Source organism: Colobus angolensis, unplaced genomic scaffold (genome assembly GCF_000951035.1).
Source record: "Colobus angolensis palliatus isolate OR3802 unplaced genomic scaffold, Cang.pa_1.0 Scaffold21, whole genome shotgun sequence".
Lineage (NCBI taxonomy): Eukaryota > Metazoa > Chordata > Mammalia > Primates > Cercopithecidae > Colobus > Colobus angolensis.
The window spans coordinates 8,335,622-8,360,824 of NW_012115266.1; the positions used below are offsets into that span (position 1 = coordinate 8,335,622).

At 55.4% G+C, this 25,203-nt stretch overlaps 1 protein-coding gene across 1 annotated transcript in view; it reads left to right on the forward strand.

Moving 5' to 3' along the window:
* SYT7 (synaptotagmin VII) overlaps positions 1-25,203 on the forward strand; it is an 86,826-nt gene that overhangs the window by 23,174 nt on the left and 38,449 nt on the right. The window contains exons 5-13 of the mRNA XM_011942791.1: positions 65-403; positions 1,381-1,479; positions 1,735-1,934; positions 8,162-8,244; positions 8,884-8,948; positions 10,981-11,095; positions 11,189-11,342; positions 12,686-12,876; positions 24,623-24,753. Coding sequence (XP_011798181.1) covers positions 65-403; positions 1,381-1,479; positions 1,735-1,934; positions 8,162-8,244; positions 8,884-8,948; positions 10,981-11,095; positions 11,189-11,342; positions 12,686-12,876; positions 24,623-24,753 — 1,377 coding nt within the window. The remainder of the gene's footprint in view (positions 1-64; positions 404-1,380; positions 1,480-1,734; positions 1,935-8,161; positions 8,245-8,883; positions 8,949-10,980; positions 11,096-11,188; positions 11,343-12,685; positions 12,877-24,622; positions 24,754-25,203) is intronic.

A 25,203-nucleotide genomic window follows, 5' to 3' on the forward strand; every position in this document is an offset into this window, starting at 1 on the left:
GGACACCGTCTCGGAGCCCCAGCCTGGGGCTGCTGTCCGCTTGGAGCCGCACGGGTTCCCCCAGGGGTCATCCCAGCCCCGGGGGCGCGGGCTTGAGCGGCAGCGGCTTGGACCCTGGTCCCCCGCAGTCCAGACACTGCCAGGCTGGATGTCCGGGACCGGCTTCGCAGTGTCCCCACAAGGACCTACCCCCCACCCACTAGCAGCCCAAGGACAACGTGTGTGGCGGAGCAAGGAGCCGCTGCCCCTGTGGGAGCCGGGCAGTGCCCTCAGAGACACCCATGGCTCCCCAGCACCGGTGCCCCGGGGGTGCCAGCGCTGGCGGACCCCAGGGCGAGGATCCCGGCAGGTCTTGGCCAAGGTTGTGGGCACAGGGGAGCGGAGTGGCATCACAGTGCCAACTGTGAATTGAGAGGGTGCCAGGGGGCAAGTGGGAATCTGGTGCGGCAGCCGGGCAGGGAGGCTCTGGGGGGTGGGGAACCGCAGGGGCGTTGATGGGGGAGACGGGGTGCCTGAAGGGAAAGAGAGCAGGGGCTCTTGAGAATGGGGCTGCCAAGAGAATGTTCTCCTAGGCTTGGGGAGGGGGAAGCAAACAACCCCAAACTCTCTCACATCCTGGGGGAGAGGGCCGGACTCCTTTGCCTTCTGCTTCGCCCGCCAGGGGAGTGGCCTGGGAGCCCACTGTCTGCTTCCTATCCTCTAAGCCAAAGCCAAAGAATCTTCCTGTCTTCCTCAGAAATTGCTCTGCCATTTCCTCGTTGGCTCCCGATGCCTCCTCACCCAGTGCCCACCTGTAGGAAGGTCCCCTGCAGCTCCTGCCCAGGCTCCATCCCCGCTCCCACCTGGGGTGCTCCACCCAGTCCCAGCACCCCCAGTCTGCCAGTTCTGGCATCAGGGTCTGTTTCTGGGCTTCTCTCTGATGCTAAAAGCATAACTCCCCAGCCCAGGACGTGCTCCCAAATGCAGAGCCTCCAGCCTCCCTGCTGCCAGCCTCCTGGGGGTGGCGGTGCTGTGGGGAAGGAACAGCTCCAAGACCCTGCACAGAAGGAGCCTGCAGCCCTGAGGCTCCTGAAGGCAGTCCAGTGGGTGCTGGCTTTGCCCACTCTTGCCCCAGCCCCACATTTGCTCTTTCCCCTCTAGGGGCAGCCTCAGCCTGTCTCTGCCTCCTGAGGAATCTGCTCCCACCCCCCCTCAATTCTTTTCAGCCTAGTCGATATTGAGGACGACCTACTGGGTGCCAGACTTGCCCTCGCTCAGCACTTGGATATGAGGGTGATTCAGTCTCCTCTGGAACCTTGCGCCCTTCTCTGAATGTCCTCTAGGTGAGGGCTGAAGGGGCATTGCCTGTGGAGAGCCCTCCCCTCATCTGTCTGGACCCAGGTCACCTACCCTGGCATCTTCCTCCAAGATGCCACCAGCTTCCAGCACATGGCCCATGGCAGGAACGTCCTCTTGCTCAGCTCACCTTCTCAGAAGCCAGTAGCTTAGTTCAGAAGCCAGCTCTGGGACATGAGGATAGAAGATAGGGAAACAGTAAGGACACTCTCTGTCCCCTCGCCCACCAGGCTGGCAGCCTCCCCTCTGTCCTGTTAGGCCGCTAGCCTGGGGCCATGCCCTCGTCCCCTCTCCCTCCCTCCTCTTCCCTCCCATGCCTGGGCACCATGACATCACCACTCCTTCAAGCACCTCTGCCCTCGCCACGGAGGCCAGCTTGACCTGCTTGGCATCTTCTAGGCAAAGGGTCTGGAGTCCAGTGCCATCCCTGGTGTGCTGGCAGCCCCCAACTCTTCCCTCACCCCCTTCTTGAATGCGCCTCTCTGGCTGCAGTTGGGACCTGTCTTGCCCACCCTAGTTGCAGCTGCAGGACCCACCAGTGCCTGTGGTGGGGCAGCTGTGACCGGGAAAGGGATTGGCCTGAGGCTGACTGCTCTCTGGTGTGGGCATTAGGCTGGGTGGGGTCAGACATAGGCTGGAGAGGGCAGAGTCTGCCTTTGAGCCTAGTTGTCTGGGGTCCTTGAGGAGTCAGAGATCTCATTCTGGCCTCTGCTCTCTGGCATCCCTGCCCACCTTCGTAGGCCCCCAGCTCCCCCAAGGTTCCCCAGACTCAGCTCCCCAAGCCAGGGCTCTGTGTCCCCCATTTCTGCCCCCCCCCCAATCTCCCCTTGTCTGGTACTGGTTGGGACTGAGATATGCAAATTGATTTCTGTGTAACTCAGGCTACCCCTCCCCTCCCCTCTGGTCCCCCAGGGGCCAGAGCCTTTATATCCTCTCATCCCACTCTCAGGAACACCTGCGGCCCAATCCTTTTAAAAAAAAAAATCTGTCCTCTCCTGCTCCCCTTGGCCTCACGCTGGTTCCGGAGGATCCCTGTGGTACTCCCTCCCTCATTCTGCTTACTGTGCAGGTCCCTGCAGGGCTCAGCTACTGCTAGGACCTTACCTGACAGGTGCGGTTCTCTCCCTACTTGGGCCCCAGGCCCTCAGGCCCTTGGCTCCCTGATCTATTGTGAATGAAGAAAAGGGACTGTGGGCAATAATCAGAGTCCAGTGAAGAACCCAGATCAGCCCCCTCCCATGCACACCCAGGCTCCAGCTCCACACTGCTCAGCTTCCCTAGGCCATACCTGCAGCCTCCCTTCTGCCCCCTCCTAGACTTCAGGGCCTCTCTCTGCCCTCGGCCTTCACCCTGTGGTTCAACCTGAAGTCCCTGTGTCTCTCGGACTGCTTGTCCCCAGACCAGGCGGGCCCCAGCAGGCCTGCAGGGGTCAGCGTTGCAGTGGGCAGGCAGGACAGCGGCAGGAAAAGAGAGAGGGAGGGAGAGGTGACCTTGCAGTGAGCTGGTGAGCAAGGCCAGAGAGGGCAGAGAGGGAACCACTAGGACAGAGGTTAGGTCCTGAAAGCTGCCTGCCCTGCCCCCAGCCCTCTGTGAGCTTGTCCCTGCTTGAAGCCTTCTTTTGTCCCACCTGTTAGTGGGCTCTGTTCCCTGCAGGGCAGGGGGCCTTGGCACAGCAGGCCTCCTCTTTCAAGGCGAAGGATCCACGAGATTGTCCAGGCCAACCCTCCATTCACTGGGCACAAGTTGGGGAAGAGGCTGATGGCGGGTTAAGGAGGTACAGAAGTTAGGGGTGTGGCTGAAAGGGCAGATCAAGGGTGTGCCCTTGAGGACCACCTGGGTTAGAGGCCTAACCCAGGGCTGGAGCATGGGAAGGTCAAAGGAAGCCTGACTGTGTCCACCTATTTCACCAACAGCCTCTCTCCTCCCACCTACCTCCCCAAAGCCTGCCCCAGCGGCACACGCCCGGGCCTCCCTAGCCTGCATCCTGGGCTTGGGTCAGAGTCCAGACTGAAGATCAAATGCTCTCCCCACAGGCCAGGACACAGTGGAGGACCTGAGGCTGGGCAAGTCTAAAACCCAGAGGGGACGAGGATGGTTTCAATGGGGCATGGGCCAGGGAAGCCAGTGTCCCCAAGCTGTTGTGTTATCGTGGAGACAGGCCCCCTCCTTGGCCCTGGTTCACACTGTTTTGTGGCCTTGCAGGGAAGCTTGATCAACAAGCTGCCCACTTGAGGGCTGGGGGATAGTGGGCAGGGAGACAGCCCCAGAGCCCCTCCTCACACTGGGGAGGGCGTTAGAGCAGGCTGGATTGAGGTGGGAACATACAGGCCACAGGTGACAGGTAAGGGGACAGCTGGAAGGTAGGGCAATAGGTGGGTGCCGGGTGAGCAAAGATAGGTCCTGGGCAGCTGGGTTCTGCTCCTGGCTGACCTCAAGCTCAGGCTTAAGGGGCATTGAGGGCAACATGGAGTGCCCGTGGGGTCTGTCCCCTTGTTATACCCTCTAGCCCGGCCATTGCAGGATGCTGTGTGGGACAGGCAGAGGAGCCGTATATGGTTCCCTCCCCCTCCTGAGTCCCCCCATCCCACTCCCCACCCACCCCCTATTCTCTCAGGGACTTTGAATCCTTATTGAATCTGATGGACCATTTTTGTTTTCAATAACTGGTTCCCCCAGGGCAGTGAGGCCAAGAACAGCAGGGAGAGGAGCTGGGAGGGGTCACATGGGGGCGGGAGGCCCAGTCCTGAGCTGACCCCCAGCTGGAGAATGAATTGGCTTGATGGCCCCTCAGAGCACTGTGGCATCCCAGGTGGGCATGGGCAGCCCTGTATAGAGCTGGTCCTATAGTGCTCCACGGACAGTGCCTGGGAGGTGGCATATGTGGCCGAGAGGTCAACTTTCTCTTGTCAGGGCAGTGACTGGTCTGGCCAGGTGCCGGCATCAGACGGTGCCAGGCCCAGCCCCGGTGCCTGCCTGCCTTGCCAGGGAACCCCAGCTGGTGATGCCAGGCAAATTCTGTCAGTTCCATGGGCATGGAGGTCCCTGACCTTCCAGGCAGCAGGGGTAGCCCTGCTGGGCCCTATCCAACTAGTGTCTAGAGGGCAGAGCTTTGGTCTCACCCAGCAGAATTCCCCAAGGGCTGGAACAGAGTTGGCAGACAGCATGGGACCTGTGGAAGGGGCTGGACTGTGCCCAGAGCTTGCGCCTGTAATTCCAGGTCCAGTTGGTTGGAAGGTGGGCGGGTGCATCCGGCCTGCTCTGGGCGGTCTCTGCAGCCTCCACCTGGAAGGCCCCCTTGAGATAGAATGGACCAGGAGCTGAGGTATTGTGAGCTGGAACCCCTGCAAAGCTGCATGTTTGGGGAATTGGTATCTTCATGTGATTGAGCCCACGCGTGGAAGGGGAGGGCGGAGCCGGGGGGAGAGGCGCTGTCTGTGTGTGTACCTAGTGCGTGTGCCGGTGGCAGCTGGATAGCCATAATATCTGCATTCATCTGAGTGCCAGGACCGCTGTAAACAGCAGCTAATGAGTGTATTTGTAGCAAGGTGCGTTGAGGTGCGTGGGGAGCTATGACGGAAAGCTTTACGGGGGGGCCCCTCCCCGGGCCCTGTACCTGGCCAGGCACGGCCTGTGTGCCAGGGACCCTGCCTACCCCCTGCCACACCCTCCCACCTGCTGGCATGGCCACGAAGTCCTCGTCTGCTGGGAGCAGGGCCTTACCTGGCTGTATGGCGTACATGGGTGTGGACGGGAGTGATCATGGGAGCTTTCATGTGTGCAGATACAAGCGTTTCCATGACGGTGTGGGGCTGTTAGCATGTGTGTATGTGTCTGGGTCAAACTGAGATCAACTGTGTGTTTGTGACTAGGTCTGTTTATGTGCATGTGTGTATGCACTGCTTCCCCAGGCCCTAAGAGGAGGGCTGCCCATCGTCTCTGTAGTGACCCTGATAGTGACAAACCCTGATAGTGACAAAACAAAAGATGCTGGTAAAACAGGCATGTGCTGCTGGCTCTGCTCCTTCAGTGCCCTTCCTGGAGTACAGAAGGCTGGGGGCTTCCATGGCTGACCGAAGGAGAAAGGGGGGTGACTGTTCTGCCCATTAGAGGAGACAGGAGGGAGAGGTCTGAGCTCCAGCCCCAGTGGGCTCCCATAGTTGCTGCTTGCATCACAGATTGGGGAGAACCTGGGGGCTAGAGAGCCCTCTGGTTCTAGAACCCCCAGGAGCCCCAGGAATGAGAGAGGAACGGTGCCTACCTGTTAGTCCTAGCTGGCTGGTGGAGCATGCACCCTGCCACCAGCCAGGGTAGGCTGGCATGAGGGGTCGGAGGCAGAAGGGGTGCCTGCGTGAGGCTCTGCACGAGGGGAGTGGAGGAGAGAGTGTGCGGCTAATGTGTCCAATTAAATTACTTCAAACCCTGCCGCTGCAGCTGTTCCCGGCGGGGCCCTGGGTACAAATTGGATCCGTCTCATTACCATGGGGTGGTGTCAGCGGGGCCAGAGAGCGGCGGCCAGCATGGCCGGCACATAGGAGGCCCTGTCCCGCTCTGCCGGGCCTGGGCCCAGGTCGGCCCCCTCAAGCATTTGCTTGCTCCAGCACCCCTCAGAGGAAGTGCCCCGGGTCCAGATACTGGGGCTCCCCACACACTATCCAAGGATGAGGGTCAGGGATGGCAGCCAAGGGACCCTTGGAAACACTTTCTCCAGGAATGGGGGTTTTGTGCTTTGCAGAGGGACCAGCTTAAGGAATTCCCCCTCTCAGGTCACCAAACACCTCCTGTGTCCTCCCCTGATAATAACAATAGCATGATAATAGCAAGCCTTGTGGAGCGCTCAGTCTGTGCTGAGCACTTTACATATGTGCCTCCAGGGACAGCTGGCTTGAGCTAGGGCTCTAGGGTCAAACAGCTATTGATTTGAATCCTGGCAGAGACACTTGCTGCGGTGTCTCTGGAGCAGGTCAGTCCACCTCTCTGGGCTTGGGTTTCATCTTCTGTTAAATGGGTATGATGGTGGTTCTTACCTCCCAGGTAGTTGGAGGATGAGGTGAGATAAGGCAGAAAAAGTATTTAGCAGTGAGCATAGTAAACACTCAGCCAGAGGCAGCTGTTCTCAAAATTGTCCTGTACCAAGCAATTGATGCGTGGGATGAGGGTTCTGGATCCTCCAAGGAGGACATGCCTGCTACCTCCATGGTGGAGGAGTTGGGGAGGGCTTCATGGGGGCAGTGTCAAGAGACATGTGTGCTCACTATGTGCCAGGTGCTGTTCTAAGCACATAACATACGTTAGCCCCTCCGTCCTCAGAACCACCTTGGGAAGTGCGAACTTGCAGTTAGAAGTAGGTCTGGGATTCCAGCCACGAGCCAGACCTAAGGATGTGAGCTCCAGATACAGGGCCTTGAGTCCTGAAGGAAGAATAAGAGCTTTGCCACGTGAGCGAGCAGAGGTGAGGCAGTCGGTGAGGTGGGGACAGCACATGCAATGGCTCAGAGGTTTGAGGGATGTTGGCCAGTTGAGGCAGCAGTGAGTGCTTGAGCATGGCCAGAAGGGAGACCTTTGGGGCACAATAGCAGGAAGTGAGGCTTGGGAAGGTAGGTTGGTCCAGATTATGAAGGGGTTGGCATTTTGAAAGAGCAAAACTGAAATTCTTTTAAAAAGTAAGGCATTTGGAGAGCCATGGATGGCTTTTGAGCAGGTCTCTATAAAGAACTTTGACAGCACGGTGGTGTGGAGGGTGGGAAGTCGGGAGGCAGGAGGATAGATGGAGCTAGAGTCTCAGCAATTAACATATCTGCCCCTACCTCTGCCGGGAGATCTGCAGTGTCCAGCCAGCCTGGGCTCTGCCCTTGGAAAGCTTGCGGCAGATTATAGGCAGTCGGGGGGTAACCAGGTGCAGGTGGGCATGAATGAACACCCTGAGAGGGCTTCCCAGGTGCTTGGGGTATCAGAGACAGCCTCCCAGCAAGGGATATAGAGCCAAAATGGGCAGGCCCAGGGCCCTGTGGACACAGTTAGTCCTCTTGAGGGTTTGTTCTGTACCCACATAACCCTCCCAGGCATCAGGGCCAGGCCTGGGAGGGGCCACACAGCTCCTGCTCCAGCTGCCAGGCCTGAGCTCCAGAGCCCCACCAAAGCCAACCTGTCTCCATGGCAACTAGGTGGGCCACCCCCTTCTCCATGCCCACGGCCCCTGGCACAGGGGCCCATCCACAGCAGGGCCTGGGTATGTCTTCCCACTTCCCTTAGGGGTCATCCCAAGGCAAACGCCCTCACACAGAGGTGCTGGCAGCACACATGCATGTTGGCATTTGGGTACGTGTGCACACATGATGTGTGTGTGTGTGTGTGTGTGTCCTGCAGCAGGAAGCAGGGAGGTGGGGACTGTCTGTGTTGACTACCCACCTTAGCGGGAGATTTGTTGCCCCTGAGTGGGGGGTCAGATAGGTGCCAAGGACCCTGATACCAGGATGAACTGTGGGCTCCTGTCTTGGAGATTGGGATGAGAAAGGCAGCCCAGAGAAGGGGCAGCTAGGAGAAATGGAAGGTTAGGGAAAGCCACAAGGGAGAGGCTCCCTGTGGTGCCTGGTGGGTCCACAGACCACCTTGTTCCTTCCATTCATCATGTCATGTCATCTTCACAGTAGTCTTGCAAGGGAGATATCCAATTCACTGCGGTGCAGATGAGAAAACGGAGACTCAGAGAGGTTGAGTGTCTTGCCTGGGTCACTCAGTAAAGCGGGAATAAGATTGCAAGTTGGCCTCACTCCAAAGCCTGGGTCTTAACCACTGGGCTACGTTGCCTGGTGCCTCCTTATCCTACTAGGCTCCGAGCCAGCCCGTCTCTCAGCCTGTCTCTCAGAAGGGAGCACTACGAGTTGGTACTGGCTGCAGAGCTGGACTCAAAGGGTGTCCCAGTGCCTCTTCTAATGCTAGGGTATCCCCTAAAGCCTTTGTTCTTCCTGGGATGGCAGGGAGTCTCCTTCCCACCCTGTCTCCATTCTCTCTACTGGCAAGGTGGAGGGATCCTCTCACTCATGGGGGAGGCTCTCAGGAGAAGGGGAGGAACCCCTCTCTCCCTCCTTGGCACCTGCCAGCCCTGGAGGAGCCTGATGAATTGTCTGTGTGCCCCCCCCAACCTCATTCCTCCCTCTTCAGCCCCCGCCTGGTTGGGGAGGTGCGAAGGGAGTGATTTCACAGCCTGTCAGCTGAGGCCTAAAAATACCCAGAGCTCTAAGATGCTTGGGCAGGGGGAGGAGAGAGCAGGGACCAGGGATAGGGTGGTGAAGGGTGCAATGGTAACTTGGCCAGAGGAGCCCAGGTGGCACCACAGTCCTGCTCAGGAATGATGGGAGACCCTCTGTCCCCAGGGTCCCCATCTGACCCCATATCTGGCAATGACCAGGGGGGCCAGTGCCTCGAGCGTCTTGAGAGCTCAGCTCTGGCACTCAGACCTAAGGGAGGGCTTAGTCTCAGACAGGAGCCGCTGTGGACCCGAGGCCCCCTGGAGCCTCCAGTTGATGCCTCTCTCTCCCTCTCCACCCCCAGGTTGGCTGGCATCTTTGGGCCGTGGGAGCCAGGCTGTGCCTGAGTCTGCTTCCTTCCTGGAGAAGGTGCCCGCTTCTGCTAGGGGAGAGGCGTGAGGAAGGCAGTGTGGATGGGGGTGCCGGCAGGTGCGGGATGTGACGTGCCAGCCACCCAGGCACTAGAAGGAAGCAGAGGAGAAGGGGTGTGGTGGCCCACGTCACTGCCACATGGCTGTGCGCTGCAGCATGGCACATGGCCCCCACAAGTCAACCAGTGCTCAGAGACAGGAACACGTGTATATGTGTGTGTGTGCATGGACCTGCTAGAGTCGGCTTGTTTTGGTGCTGGGATGCTTGTGGACATGTGTGACCCAGCCTGGCTACTTCAGGTAGAAATTAGGTGAAGGCACAGGAGTGGGTGTGGGAGCATGAGCTAACATACCTCACTTCATGCAGATGCATGACTGTCTGTGTGCTTCCCGCGTGGAAACACGATGGTAGGTGTGTCTGTGCAGAGGCACATGGGCACACGTCTGTGGGGCGCCAAGCAGGGGCTGAGAGGGTCCTTAGGGAAAGAATGCAGAGTGGCGGCCAGGGCATAGGGACTCTGGATCAAAAGTAATGAGGCTCAAATCCTAGATGTGCCATGTGCTGACTTGCTTTGTGGCCCTGGGCAACTGACTTAACCTTTCAGTGCTTCATTTCCCACCTGTAAAACGGAGGGACTAATAGCACCCTCATGGGGCTGTTGGGAAAATTCAGTGAGTTAGTATCTGTAAACCACCTAGAACTGTGCCTGTCACAGAGTTAGCACCATGTACTTAGTAGTTCTTCTTATTATCTTGTCCTACCCTTTGATGGTACAGGTGGGAATATGAAGGCCCACAGAGGGACAATGACCTGTCCAAAGTCACATAGTAAGTTAGTGGCAGAACTAAAACTAAAAACCAGACTCTAACGCCTTAAGACAGGGCTTGTTCAAGTCGTGGACCTCATGGATTGCAGTCCTACTGGAGTGTGGGGCTTAGATTGTGCCAGGGCTGTTCTGGGACCTTGGGAACTCAGGGACCTGCACATCTTCAGATAATGTTGAGGGGTCTTCAGGGCAGTGGCCTCAAAATGACCAGCTGCATGAGTCAGAACCATGCCACTGGCTAGCTGTGTGGACTTGGCCAGGTCACCCAACCCTGCTGCGTCTCAGTTTTTTTCCCTATAATGGAACAGTAGTGATACATACTTTATAGCATTGTTGGGATCAAATGAGATCCTGCATGTAATGTCTTAAGTGGCTGGCACACTGTACCTAGTAAGTGCTCAATAATGTTTGTTACAATTATAACCATCTCACCCTATGCTCCATAAATGTGATTTCCTTTGGTTCCCTTCCAGCCCCTGGCCACCCTCACTCCCTTCTGCCTGCCACCCCACACTCCAGAGAGCTTTGATCAGGACTGACTTGCTGGCAGCCATGACTTGTCTTTGTCTCCTGTTGTTGCCCTTTGCCCAGAAGGGAACAGGACCCACCAGTAGGACTTAGCCCCTGAGCCCTCTGCGTCTGGCCTCATCACTCTCTTGACCTTGGACAGGCACCGTTTCCTCTCTGTGCCTTGATCCTCCCTCTGAAAGTGGAGAGGCTGGACACAGCCCCAGAAGCTCCTGGTTGTGTTGCTGTGTGGCCCAGGAGGGCCCCTGGCTCGGCCTACTTGAGGGGGTGGCAGGTTGGCAGGGAGGGAGGTCAGCTGGCTGCCCCGGGTGAGTGGAGCATCTGGGGCCTGAGCCGGCTGGTGGCCTGCCATCATGCCCGCCCGCACCTGTGGCTGCGTAGGAGGGTGTGCAGGCCCGGCTGGCTGGGCACTGACATTGGGGGAAGCTCAAGGACAATGACGTAGAGAAAGCCCTTCTTGGGGCTCTGGGAGCTGCCACTCCAAGCCGTCCTCCCCCGCTCTCCTCCCCCTTCTCCCTGGGGTTTTCCTTCAGCAATTCCTCCTTCCTCCCTGTCCTTCCTCTCCCCTTCCCCTTCCCCTTCCTGGAGGCTTCCAGTATCTCTCTCTCTGCCTCTGCCCCTTCTGTAATCTTGACCATTTTCTGGTGCACCTTCTCACTTCCTCTCCCTCCATAGAGGGGAGATTGCTACCCCTTCCTGTCTCTCTGGTTCCTGAGATTCCTCCTTTCTTCCTTTGATGTGTCCCCATTTTTCTGGCTCCTCCGGCTCCCTCTGCTGCCCCAGAGCCCAGGTCTCTCTCACTTACTCTGCATGGGCATGTCCAGGCTCCTTCCAGCTTTTTGTTCCCTTGCTCTCTCCCACTTCAGAGTCCCTCCCTCCCCAGAATCCCTGCCTCCCTTCTTCCAGTTCTGTGGAGCTCTTTGCTCCTCCACCAGCATCCCCTGCCCTGACAGGACCCTGACCCAGGCAGTTTCTGTGGCTGGAGCTGCTACCCAGTACCTCCACAACCCCCCTGCCCTCTGTGAGTTGAGAAAAGGGTCAGTCCAGGGCCCAGGGACTGGCAGCCCTGCCTCCTAATTAGCAGGAGGTAATTGCCTGGAAAAAAAAAATTCATTTAGAATGAGACTCCGAGACTCCAAGTTAAAGCTGAGCCAACCAATGGACCCCAGGGAGGAGGAGAGGGGAACCAGCCCAGGTCCTGGCCTCAGGAAGCCCCTCAGGAGATGAAAGCCCCTATGACTCCCTGCCTGGCTTGTCCCCAGCACCCCAGCCTTAGGGAAGTGGGAAGAGTGCACTGGACTGAGTGTCCCACCGTCTTTGCCTGAGTTCTGGTTCCACTGCTCACTGTGTGACTTGGGGCAAGCCATTTATTCCTTTGAGCCATACTTTTCTCTCCTATAAAATCAGAACAGGGCTATCCTTGCCCACTTCACCCCTCAGGATCATGAGGATCAATTCAGACAGTGGCTCTGAAACCACTTGGCAGGCTGTAAAGTGCTACAGAGTGCAAGATGTTACTCTCTTCCTCCACGTGGCTCTCAGCCAAGAGGTGAGGATGGTGGGGGGCTGCAGTGGTCTTGGAGAAACCTGAGGGATAGTGTGGCCTCTAGGACATGGAAGGATGGTGTGGTAGATCCAGGTGAATGGCAAGAGTAAGGGCAGACGGATGCACTCTCCCATGCCCGTCTCAGCACTCGCTGGCTGCGGCAGCCTGAATGGTCACCTCCCTTTCTGATCCTTACTTTCCTCCTCTGTAGGAGGCTGAGCATGATGCTCCCTCCTGGGGAGGCAGGGTGGCTGGAAGGCTAAATGAGATCATGTTTGCAGAGCTCTTAGCACAGTGCTTGGCATACAGTAAGTGCTCAATAAATGATACATATGTCTCATTTAGCTATGTCTACTGTAATTAAGGGCTATTATTTTGACTCCCTTGACTCCAGAGAAGCTGTGGTTTTGGGTGCTATCTTCAGGTGGTATTATTTGTTTTGCTTTTTGTTTTTGGAAGGGGGAGAATCTCTACAACCCAGTAAGGTTCATATCAAGCAGTCCCTAGAAACACCAAGCAGATCTGCCTCTCAAAGAGCCCCCACCTGTAGGGTGGGGGAACAGGAGTGGACTGCAGTTACGGCATTCTCCTGCAACCTCACTTTTTCCTGGGGGCGGGGGTGTGGGCAAAGTTCTTGTTTGGATGGGGGAGTGGTGTGGATCCTCTGCTGGGGGAGGCCTTTGTGTTCAACTTGGCGGAACTGGCCCTGCCACAGAGGAAAGGTTGGTGTTTGTTTAAACAAGCCTTCCCCACCCACCTTGGAGGAGGGAGCAGGAAGTTTTGCCTACCCCAGGTCTACCCACCTGGGTTGAGCCTGCACTGTGACCCGGGCAGCCCCAAGGCGGCCAGGACGCAGACAGACTGGAGTGTGCGGGTGTCGGGCAACGCTGCAAGCTCTGAGCGCCAGATTGCCCCTGGAGTGGTGAGGGGGCGGCGGGGGCCGGAGAACCGTCTGCCGCTGCTTCCCCGCCGGCCCAGGCCGCCGCTGGGGACCGTCTGTGCGCCCGCCGGGGTGCAGTGCCCGCGTCAGCCACCAGGAGGCAGTGCGGCGGGCCCCGGGAGGAAATGGGGCGTGGTATTTACCACGTTCCTGGGGCGGCCCTTTTTGTCCTGAGTCAGGACTGGGGTCTTCAGCATGCGAGGACTTAACTCGAGGAAAGGGGGCTCTTGTCGCTGGTTGCTGCCATAGCTTCAGCTGAGGGTTGATCAGGGAGGCACTGGCAGAGGAAGGCGGAATCACTATGCACAGTCTCTCGGATCCTGCTCGCTGGGAGCTGCGCAAAGGGCGACCTGGAAGAGGGCGCAGCCCCAGGACTGAGTTCTGTTTCAGCACCAAGGACAAGGAGCCGCGTGGCCGACAGCTGTTTCAGCACCGGGGACAGCTCTCGGGGGCGGGACGCTCTATGGCTCCATCCTAATATTTGCTGTGTAAATGATACCCCTGCATATGATAGAACGGCATCTCGTAGAGGGACTCTCGGACCCTGCATTCCAGCCAGGAGGCTTAGGACGAGAGAGTTGAGTGAGTAGCCTAAGGTCACACAACTGGCAAGTGACAGAACGGGATTCAGATCTCCAGTGGTCTCTCTCTGTCCGTCTCTCCCGCCCCTGGATTCCCCCTAGTTATCTCTGTCCTGAAACCTCTCTGGAAGCTTCACATTATGTTGCATCCCCCAAGAGTCCTCGAGCTGTCAAAGATTAAGTGTGCTTCCCTTCCCAACCATAAGCCCTGGCCATGGATTTGAATCCCAGGATGGAAGATTTCTAGCCCCAGTGGCCTTCACAGCTCCAAGCCTCAGGTGGGAGGGCATTCGGGCAGGTGGCCCGTGAGGAAGCCTATGACTTGGGGAGATAAAGTTGAGTCATCAGCCTGAGGAGCTTTTAAGTGCTCTGAGATTCTCAAATGAAACATAGCATACAGTTCCAACCCCAGCTTCTCTGCAGCGTGTATTATTAATAACAATAAGATGCTGATTTAGGCCAAGGCACAACAATGCATTATTCATAGGAGTAACTAGTGGTCAAGGCCCACACTTAATCATCACACGTCCCTGGTCCTGCCTCTGCTCCACATTCCCGGCAAAGAGGCCCCCCCGCCTCCAGTCTGAACCCCACCTTTCTTGGACTCCGGATGCTCTGACGGACGTGATCATTTTCACAGCTGCTCAGGTGGCTCATCAGCTTTGGGATCAGGGTGGGTGGGGAGGGTGTCAGGTTCCTAGCTAACTCCTGGCTAGCCACTCTTCAGCCTGGGCTCCCAGTTCAGAGCTGGCACCTGGCCCTTTCCATCCTGAATGGCTTTGGCCCTGATGATTTCTGGGCTTAGCAGCTCTCTGGGGTCTACAGATGGCCAGTCTCCCCTTCCCCCTCTTTTGAGGCTGAATACTGAAGCCAGATGCACCAGGCCTCCCTAGGCCAGGAATTGTGGGAGGTAGGAGTGGCTGTGGTGAGGTGAAGTGAGAGGGTCACTGAGCAGAAGATACCATCACCTCCATTAAATTCAATAATGCATGTGAAACCCTCGGTAAACTGTGGAACACTTTATAAACTGCTCTGCATTGTACAGATATGAGCCATTATTACCAAGGCCATGTGTCGACTGGAAGAGAGAGAAGAGGTAGAGAAGGTGTGGACAAGGTCCTCATAGCTTACTGGGCCTCGCTCTCTGATGAGGAGTAGGTGTGCTTGTGGATCCCGACATGTCCTCGTCCAATTTCTTGCTGGAACGGCTGCTGGCCCATCCAGATAATCCTTCATTCGCTGTTTACTCACTTGGCACCTTCTCTGAATTCTAAACCGTCTGCATCCAGCCGGCCTCTGCGGCCCCTGCCAGCGCACTCTCCCTAGCTCACTCACACATTATCTGTTTTTATTACAGTCAAGGTTGAGGAAGCTTGCTCGTGCTGAGCCCCTATTTTCAGCTACTTGTAACTTTCCAAAACAATTCCCCTTGGGCTTCCTCTTTTGCTAGCCTAGTTCCCACCCTGGGTGAAGCCCGAGGGGTTGTGGGCACCTCCACAACTTTCCAAAGGACACTCAGAGAATGTCCAGAGGGCATGGGGTGGGGGTAGGTCCAAGGCCCAGCTTTCCTGGGAAATAAGTGCTGGTCGTTCTCCCCCCCTTCTTCTTTTTTCCTTCTCGCCTATCTCAATTTCTTTGTCCTCTTGCAAGAGAAGAGCTGGCCCTGTTCCCAAGGTGGGTGGCCTGGAAGGGGGAGTCTTACAGGGGAAAGAGGTCAGGAAATTCTGCAAGATGGCAAGACCTGGAGCTTTGCCTGATTGTCTGGGGTGCAGGGTTTAGCTCACTGGCTTTCTGTTCCTTTCTCCCCAACTCTGCCTCTTTCTGGCTTTCTTGGGTGTGTTGGGTTGAGGGGAGGGAGGGAAGCAGGATAGACACCAAAAATGTCCCCCTTCCCATGCCCGGATCACCCTGGAGCTGGTAAGCTCTGCCCACTTGTAAATGCCTGCCATCTTCCCCCATTTCCATCTGCTCAGCATGCGCATGGAGGGTGCTTCCTATGGAAACCTATGACCAGCTTTCACTGTTTCCCACCTTGAACGTCATCGGGAGCCACCAAAAGATGGGGGTGGGGAAGTGCTGGGCCTTGACGTGTATTGCAGAATCAGGTGGGAGGAGGCAGGCTCAGGATGGGGACATGCTGGCAGATGTAGCCCCAACCACCCCCAGCAGCATTCTGCTTTATCTCCAGAGTAGTGGTTGCACCCTGATGAGTACCAGAGACAGAGCCCTGGGCAAGTCCTCGGGACACCCCATTTTCCTCCTCTTCCCGCTCCTAGACCATCCAGTGCCAGACACCCAACCCCCAACCTGTCCTGGGACCCTGAGGCAGCTGAGCCTTTATCTATTGAGGGTGCTTCTCTGAGGCCAATGCCTGGGCCAGTGGAGGGGGGGAAGAGCCCCAGGACATGTGTATGTGTCAGAGGAGTCTCTGAAGTACCTGGGGTAATTTGGGCATGGCTCTAACTGGTAACATTCTTGGGAGAGTGGGAGCCCTTTCCCTGACTGCTGTTTGTGTCCGCTCAGGTTCTTTCTTCTTTTCTGTCTATTCTCAGAGTGTCTTATTTCAAGGCATGGCTCCCCTAGAGTGGAACAAGAGTAAGAGCCACAGGGTTTGAGGTCTTATAGACCTCCAATCTAATCCTGGCTTTACCTCTCTTCTGCTGTGTGTTACTGGGCAAGCACTTAACCCTCCTGAACCTCAGTTTCCTTCTTTGTAAAGTGGGTGTAAGAGTATTTACCCTCAGAGGGGTGCTGAGGTCTACGGACATGATTCAATGCCAAGCATACGTTAGTTACTTTGATGAAAGACACTTGGGAAGGAGAGCAGTGGCCTGGGACCTGTGAATGCCTGTAAGAGCCTCCAGGAGCAGAAGCAGTCTAGGTCAGGAGGGCTTGGGGGTGATGGAGCAACTCTGGAAGGGCTGGGTGTGGGGAGTGTGCATGTCACCATCTGAGAGTGTGAGCACACATGAATTCTCGGGGAAAGAGCCTATAGGCACAGATTCCCAGTAGGTCCAGCAGCCTCTCTGCACCTTGACCTAGGCTACATGCTGTGGGAGACCCTGAGCAATTGGGAGACAGGATATTATCCTGTTGCCCCTGCTTGTGGGGGTCAGGTCTATCCCCAAGAAAAGGAGGTTGACAAATGGATCCATTAATTCAAGTTTGGAGAAGGAAGAGACTGCTATGAGTGCCTGTCATTGGGGAGGGCTTCTTGGAGGAGGTGGGCTTGTGTGAGACCTTGAATGATTTCATGAATTTGTTTAGCAATTACTTATCCAACCTCTCCTGTGTACCAGACTTTGGTCTTCAAAGATGAGTGAGCTGGGGGTCTCAATCCTCTAAGTGTGCTGCCCAGTTGGGGAAGGACATAGAAAGAGCTAATTATTAACCCAAAATAGTTAATTGTCATAGTTACTAGGGAGGCAGAAAGGACTGTAGGAGGGGAGACCATCTTTGTCTAGTCGCTTTGAAGATAGAGAAGGAAAGGCATTCCAGGAAGAAGAAACAGCCTAGGCAAAGGGTCATAAGTGTGACAAGGGTTGGCCTGCTTGTGGGAAAGAGGAAAGTGTGGCTAGGTTGTACAGTCTAGAACATTACAGAATGCCATCACATTCGTCAGCTCAAAGGGAGGTCACTGTGGCTGGGTAGAAAAGGATGGGCTCAAGCACCTATTATTCCCCATGCCTTAGTTTCTTCCCCTGTGAAATGGAGATAATAATGGTCCGAGGTTGTGGAGATGGTTCATGTAAACTTCATGGCGCAGTATCTGCCACACTGTGTGCACTCAACTAATGTTAGCTATTATTTGATGGTGACAGCACCCCAGCAGGGAAGGCCAGGGGTTATAATCATCATTTGAAGGTAAAGTGTTCAGGCCCAGCATGGGCCTTGCCCTGGGTAACGTAGTTGGCCAGGGGCAGAGCTGGGGCGTGAACCCAGGTCATCTGCCTCCAAGTCTACAATATATCCAACCTCTCTGCCTCAGAAGGACAGACAGAATCTGAGTAGACAAGTGATGGCAAATTCATGGGAAGAGAATTCCAGGCTAGAGGAAGTACGTGAATGCCTAGAGTTTGTGAATGGCAGAGCTGGCTGGGCATCTGCTTGTGGCCACGGCCATGGGTGTGTGTGCATGTGTGCATGGGTGTCTGTGCCAGGGTGAGTCTCTGTGGCTCGTGTCTGTGGCCTGTGTGCATGTGCCCACTGCTCCTGCGGCCCCCCTCCCGTTCCCCTCTGGGCAGCTGGTGAGCTTGCCCTCAGAAAGCCATTCCCTCTCCGGCAGCTCCCCAGGGCATCCCAGCAGCCAGCAGCCCTGTTTGATTCCGTTCATCCATAAATCATGTCTTGCTGAGGAGATGAGAAGCAGTTGGGAGTCAGGGCTGAGCCCTGGTAAGGGACTGGGTTGGGTCGGCAGTTCACACCTGAGGCCCAGCCTGGCTTCCACCCGTCACCCCTGACCCCATGTCCCCATGCCTTAGCCCTACCTCTTCCATACCGTAGGTGCTCACTGATGCTTGCTTTGGTCAAGCCCTGCAGGTCCTGGGAGGGGTCAGTGGTGCACAAAATTGAGTAAGATGTGACCTCTGACCTCTGCCATCCTGTGGAGAAAACTAGAGTGTATCCAGTCCAGTATTTCATTCAACACCATTGAGTGCCAACTCCGTGCCCCAGATATCTCTAATCCAGGGCACGATGTGATAATGCTATGATAATAGCTAGCATTTAGTGCCTACTTATTCCGTGTCAGGCACTGTGCTGAGTGCGTTGTACGTGCTAATTCCTTTAAACCTCACCATAGTCGTATGAGACTATGCTATTATTAACCCTCATTTATAGACGGGGAAACCAAGGCACACAGCATTTAGGTTACGTGGCTTGGAAGAATCAGAGCCAGAATTTGAGCCTGAGCAATCTGACTTCAGAGGCCTGGCACTAATCACTATACTCTAAAAGAAGAATGTAGGCCCAGGATGCTGGGAACTCAGAAGCAGGAGAAATGAATTCCCACTGGGCAGACTAAGGGAGGCTTCCTGGAGGAGGTCTTTTCTTCTGGGCCTAAAAAAATCAGGATTTTGTCAGGCAAAGTTGAACACGCGGAAAGAACAGAAGGGGTCCTGGTGTGTGTGTGTGTGTGTGTGTGTACATGCGTGCACACACCTGCTTGTAGAAGAGAGCTCTCAACTCATCACTGCAGCCTCTCCCATCTCTTCTTTTCCATCTTATTTGGGTGACAAATGAGATAACATACAAGCATTGAACATTCAACAAGTATTTGCTGAGCACCTCCTATGTGTCAGACACCGAGCTTGTCATAGAGGATACTGGAGTGAGCAAAGCAGATACAGCCCCTTTCTTTGTGGACCCTGTAGTGTGGTATATAGTAGGTGCTTAATAAATAGTAGCACCTATTATTATCTTTGTTCCTGGAGGCCTGGGATTCTTCCTCCTTCATTCTTTCAATAAGCATTTATTGAGCACCTATTATATGCTCCACCGTTGGTGCTGGGAATACAGTGGTGAATAGGAGACCAAGCCCTGCTCTCATGGCACTGAGATGCTAGAAGGGAAGGCTGTGCATGGGCATCTTGTCCACCCTCAGAGGCAGGCCACTTCCTGGGGTACACAGAACTTACCCTGCGATCTCCTTGGGGGGTGGCATGGCCAGGGGCATAGGCTGTGCCCACAGGACCCAGCAAAGCACACAGGACTCAGTTAGACCCTTCATCCTGAGCTGTAGTCAGCTGATATGCCCACCACAGGCCTGGGCAGAGGTGCAGCAGCCTGCCCCAGCTCATACCTCACTCCCAAGACACTCCCCGCCCCGGCATTGGACCCAGGAGATCTGGCTCTGCCTAGCTCCTGGTTCGCCCTGCCTCCCAGCTTTCCTGATGTTGCCTGTCTGCCCTTGTCTATGCTGTACCTTACCCCCTGGCACCCAGGATGTCTCCTCTGCCCAAGGATAGGTTGTGGTACTCAGCCCTGTCAAAAGGCTGACTAGGGCTGCAATATTTTCTTTCCCCCAGTGTTAATATGCTGACAGTAAGGGGACTTGAAACCATGCATGTCATCTGAGGAGGGGTTAGAGGGCTGGGGCGGCTTTGCCTGGAGAAGACTTGAAGGGGACATTAGAACTGTCGGCAAGGATTTGGAGGCCTGTCATGTGGTAGAGGCAGCCGGCTCGTTCCTGGCAGCTCCGGAGGGCAGACTCAGGACCAGCAGGGAAGTTTCTAGGGAGACAGATTCAGTTCTGCGAGAGGCACAGCAGCCCTCCCTAACAATGCCCGTCCAGGAAGGACCTGCTTCCTGCCTTCTGCTCCCTGCGGAAGCTCCCTGTCACCAACAGGGCTGCCCGTGGGCTTTGTGCATCCCTGGGGCCTGACCTCATGACTTTCAAGGTTCCTTCCAGCTGGAGACACAGTGACTCCATACGCAGGAAATGGTTCACTCTGGCTGGTAGGCAAGAACACGCTTGTACCCCTTGATGGCGACATCTCCCTTAGGATCTCCTTAGGATATCAGCATGCTGGCCGAGGACATCAAGTCACTTTTATTCACAACATCAATGCAATTTGCAGTGGCAAGTGTTTGTTTCACCCTGCCTTTGAGGGCTGTCCGAGGGAGGCTGAAGGGTCTGGGGAATCTGTGGGGGCTGCACCAGCTGCCTGGAAGATGACAGCAGCCACTCACACTATAGGGGACCCTGGGGTCACGCATCCAGAGGAGTTCAACTTTCCTTAGCAACACAACCCCTTCTCCAAATGGAATTTTCTGCAAAAACTCAAGAGCACAGAAGGAAACAGTGCTACTGTGACTGAAGAGGGCTTGAGGGATTACAGCCTTATCTGCTCAGCCTCCACTCCCCAGAGCCCCAGAGAGACTCCAGGCAACCCTAGAGGTTCCAAAGAGTGCACCTTGAAAACTAACCATGTACCTCTGTAGTTGGTGTGATGTCAAAGCAAAGAGTATAGAATCCGAGTCGGACTGCCTCAGTTCAAACCCTGGCTTTGAACTTGGACATGGTATTTGACCTCTCTGTTCCTCAGTTTCACCATCTGTAAAATGGGGACTACTCATAATGCTTATCTCTGTTGTCGTTGTGACTGCATGTGGAGCACCTGGAATACCTGGCTTGTCCTCTGAAGGGGAAGGGTCAGGGTCAGCTCTTCCCCACATGAAAGCACTGATATCCAAGAGTCGAGTGTCTTGCCTGCCACACGGCCAGTTAGCAGCTGGACTAGGGTCTCAGCCTAGTTCTCCTAGACCCCAAGCCCGGGGCTCATTCTGCCATGCCCACAGAATGCTAATTGCTTAAGATGGGTGTTCTTTTGGGTTTCTGGGGGCCTTTCAGAGTGTGCCCACTGGACTCTGGGATTGACAGGCTTCTGTCCCTAGGGACTCTCTGACCTGCAGCAGGGGTTGAGGATTAGTTTTTGAGAAGGATCCTGTTTGACAAAAAAAGGAGGGAGCTCCAGGAAGGTGACCCCTTAGAGAATTCCCTGTGGCAAAGAGGTATATGGGGGAGGGGGAAGTGTGGAGAGGGCACCAGAGCAGAGGAGCCTACCTGGAGTGTGGCCATGACCTCCAGCTGCTCCCTACTGTAGCTACCAGATCATGAGCTTGTGAAACACCCCTCTGATCCCATCCTTCCCCTGCTCTAAAGCCTACCATGGCTCCTGTGGTCTACAGAACAAAACAAGCCCCTCAGCTGGATAGACAAGCCCCTTCCCCGTCAGGCCCTCCTTTCCTTCCAGGCTGGTCTCCCTGAATTCACTCCCCATACCCTAAGTCTGGCTCCTCAAACAATGTGCCTAACACTTTTCCCACCTCCACGCCTTTTCCTCTGCCTGGAATATCCTACTTTCGCCTCACTTCCATCTTCAGACTACGCCAAACACCACCTCTTCAGGGTGTCCTTCCCAGATAGCTCACTTGTCCCGCAAGATTGATAAAGTCCTCATTTGTGCTCCCAGGGTCCTTTGTTTATGCCTGAGATAAAACAAACACCAACAACCATACTAATGGTACCCATCTATTGAGTGCTAACAGCAACCCTGTGGGAGACACTGAGTGGTTAAGATAGTTGTCCAAAGTCACACAGCTGTTAAGAGGTAGAGGTGTGGCTGGGCGCAATGGCTCATGCCTGTAATCCCAGTACTTTGGGAGGCCGAGGCGGGTGGATCACCTGAGGTCAGGAGTTCAAGACCAGCCTGGCCAATGTGGTGAGATCCCTTATCTACTAAAAATACAAAAAATTAACCAGATGTGGTGGTGGGTGCCTGTTATCCTAGCTATTCGGGAGGCTGAGGCAGGAGAATCACTTGAACCCTGGAGGTGGAGGTTACAGTGAGCTGAGATCACGCCATTGCACTCCACCCTGGGTGAAAAGAGCAGAACTCCGTCTCAACAAAAAAAGGCAAGGTGGTACTCACACTTGGGTCTTTTTCTCAGGTCTTTTGGAGTCTGGGGCCCGCTGGCTGGGTGTCCTGTGTTGGATGGTTCTAGAGCACCTAGCATGCTAGGAGATAACTTTTTTTTTTTTTGAGACGGAGTCTCGCTCTATCGCCCAGGCTGGAGTGCAGTGGGGCAATCTCGGCTCACTGCAAACTCCGCCTCCTGGGTTCACGCCATTCTCCTGCCTCAGCCTCCTGAGTAGCTGGGACTACAGGTGCCCGCCACCGTGCCCGGCTAATTTTTTTTTTTTTTTTTTTTGTATTTTTAGTAGATATGGGGTTTCACTGTGTTAGCCAGGATGGTCTTGATCTCCTGACCTCGTGATCCGCCAGCCTTGGCCTCCCAAAGTGCTGGGATTACAGGCATGAGCTACCACGCCCGGCCGAGATAAGTTAATTCTAACTTGTCTTCCCCGTTGGAGTGGTAGTTCCCTGTGGGCAGGGCCTGTCCCCCCACAAACACACACCCTCATAATGTATATATATATATATGTATGTGTGTGTGTGTGTGTGTGTATATATATATATATATATTTTTTTTTTTTTTTTTTTTTTGAGACAGAGTCTTGCTCTGTTGCCCAGGCTGGAGTGCTGTGGTGCAATCTGGGCTCACTAAAACCTCTGCCTCCCTCCAATCCCCATGGCAGAGTTCAAGCTAATCGATTCTCATGCCTCAGCCTCCTAAGCAGCTGGGACTACAGGCATACGTCACCACGCCCAGCTAATTTTTTGTATTTTTAGTAGAGATGGGGTTTCACCATGTTGGCCTCAAATTCTTGACCTTAAGTGATCTGCCTGCCTCTGGCTCCCAAAGTGCTGGGATTACAGGCGTGAGCCACCATGCCCACTCATAATATATTCTTAATAGATAGTTGCCGAGGAAAGCTCAGCATAAGAATGGAGTTTACTTTATTTCAAAGTGAGTTAAACAAAGGAAAGTGTGGGCTCACTTGCTTTCAGCCCACATAGCTCCCCTAGCCCTTCCGGTAGGGCTGGGCAGGTTCCATGGGGAGAGCTGGGAAACAGATCTCATGTCCAGAAGGCACCTTTGCCCATCCCTTCCCTGGAGGCCTGGCCATGGGCCGTGGGGCTGTGATGGAGTGCCCTGCTCCTATTCTCCCTCAGAAGCTTGGAGATCAGAGTCCTAGTTCTCTTATTTGACCTGAGAACTTTGACAAATGTGGCCCCTCCAGCCTTGCAGAGCTGTGCTCCTCAGCCCAGGAGAGGGAGGGGCAGGACCTTGGTGTCTGCAGGTTGTCCAGGTCAGAGCTTATGGGTGCCCTGGGCCCTGCGGTTGAAAATGAACTGGGTGCAGGGGCTTCCGGGGGGTTGAGGCTGCAGACTTGGTACAGGAGGAGGCTGGATTTGCCTGGCAGGTGGACAGGTGGGAGCCTCACAAGGGTGGCCTTTCCCCACAACTAGGAGGCTCAGGAAGTCAGGAAGGGAGAGGTGGGGCCCAAAGAGGGTTCTAGTAGAGCAGGTAGAGAAAGGACTGCCCAGGATGCTGGAGTGGAGGAGGGAGGGAGCCCAGAGGCCCCTGAGAGTTGATGAGAGTCATCCCTGAGGGTGACTGCTGGGCCCTCCTCCACCAGGCTCCATGGCCAAGTAAGAGAGACTGGGAGAGGAAGAAAGGCAGAAGCTAAAACCGCAGGAACCAGGACCAGACAGATATCGTCAACTCTTAATTACCACCATCACTGGCACCAAAAAGCCCACACAGGCTCCTCTGTAAATAAACAGCATCTCCTTGGCTTTAGGACGCATCCTAGCACACACCACAGATTTATAGCGCATGTGTGATCTATGCAGGTCTCCACTCACTGCCCCGCATGAGAATTTTTCCTCCAGGTTTTTGCCTTCCTTTCATTTGGTTTGGGCTAATGTTTACAATCACCCGTGAGGAGGGTGGGGGAGGAGGTCTGATCTGCATTTACAGAGGAAGAAACTAAGTGCTTCTGTGACTGGTGGAAGCCACACAGCCTGGGAAGGCGTGGGATTCGGACAGAGGCCTGAGATTTTCCTCCCAGGACAGGTCTCATCTTTAGCAAGGGTGTCAAGGTTTCCACTCCTGAAGTTTATGGCCCCTTGGCACTTGGGATGAGAGCATTTAGGAATTACAGATGGGCTGTAGCCATGGTGTTGCGGGGGTGTGGGAGCTCGGGGGATAGGGATGTGCAGAGGCCAGTGGGTGGGCTTCCAGACCAAAGAAAGCTGGGCTAAAGGGGGCAACAGCTGGCCAGAGGGTTCCAGAGATTCCTTTGACTACACATACGGCTGGTGAATCTTGGGAAACAAGACGACTGGCTAGTGCCCATGAGGCAGATGTCTTCAGAGGGGCTGTCAGAGCTAATAAGGACCCTTTGGACAAATTTGACTGGAGTTGCGACTCAGAGTGTGTGTGTCGTTGGGATAGCGGTTGGAAGAGTGCCGTGTGAAAAGGCCATCCAGGAGCAGTGGCCTGTGGCGGGATTTGATGGACAGATGAAGTCTGGCTGAGCTGAGGAGCACATTTGGCCCTCCCTTTGAGGGTTTCAAGTTTGGAGGATGGCACAGATCCCATGGACTCACACAGGGTCCATGCAGGGAGAGACAGAGAAAGATGCCAACTGGCACAGTTTCCCCATTTTACAGATGAGAAAACTGAGGCACACAGAGAGAAACTACCCAAGTTCATCAAGCAAGGCAGAACTGGGAGTAGAACCTGGGTTCAGAGCTCCCGGTGAAGGAGCCAGATGGAAGGGTAGGGTGGTTGTTCTGGAGGGCTCTGGGCTGAGGGAGGATGACCCTGGCCAATGAGGGTCTGACCTGTACCTGTCCTCCCCAGGGGCGCCCTCGCGCGACGTCCTGCTGGTCTCTGCCATCATCACCGTCAGCCTTAGCGTCACTGTCGTCCTCTGCGGCCTCTGCCACTGGTGTCAGCGCAAACTGGTGAGGCTCCTGAGGGCCCCTTGGAGGGCGGTGCCTGGCCCTGCACACTGGCCCCCCACAATTACAGGCTCGGGAATTTTCCTAAGGGTGCACACAGGTGACTCACCTGTCCACATAGTCAGGGGCACTTCCATAGAAATTCAGACCACATGCACACGCATGCATGCACGCACACCCTGCGTTTACCGGGGTCTCGGCCCTATACTTCTGTGTATATGCCCAAAGCCATGTATTTAGGGACATATTCAGGGACAGACTTAGGACGCACAGGCATTCGCACGCGAGCAGCTACACACACACACACACACACACACACACACACACACACACACACACGCCCTGCCTCCCGCTAAAGCACCGCAGGCACACACGCGCAGACTGAGAATCGAGCCCCCAGTCTAAGCGCCGCGCCCCTTCCCCTCCGCCCGCTCCCCCCATGGGCGTGGCCGA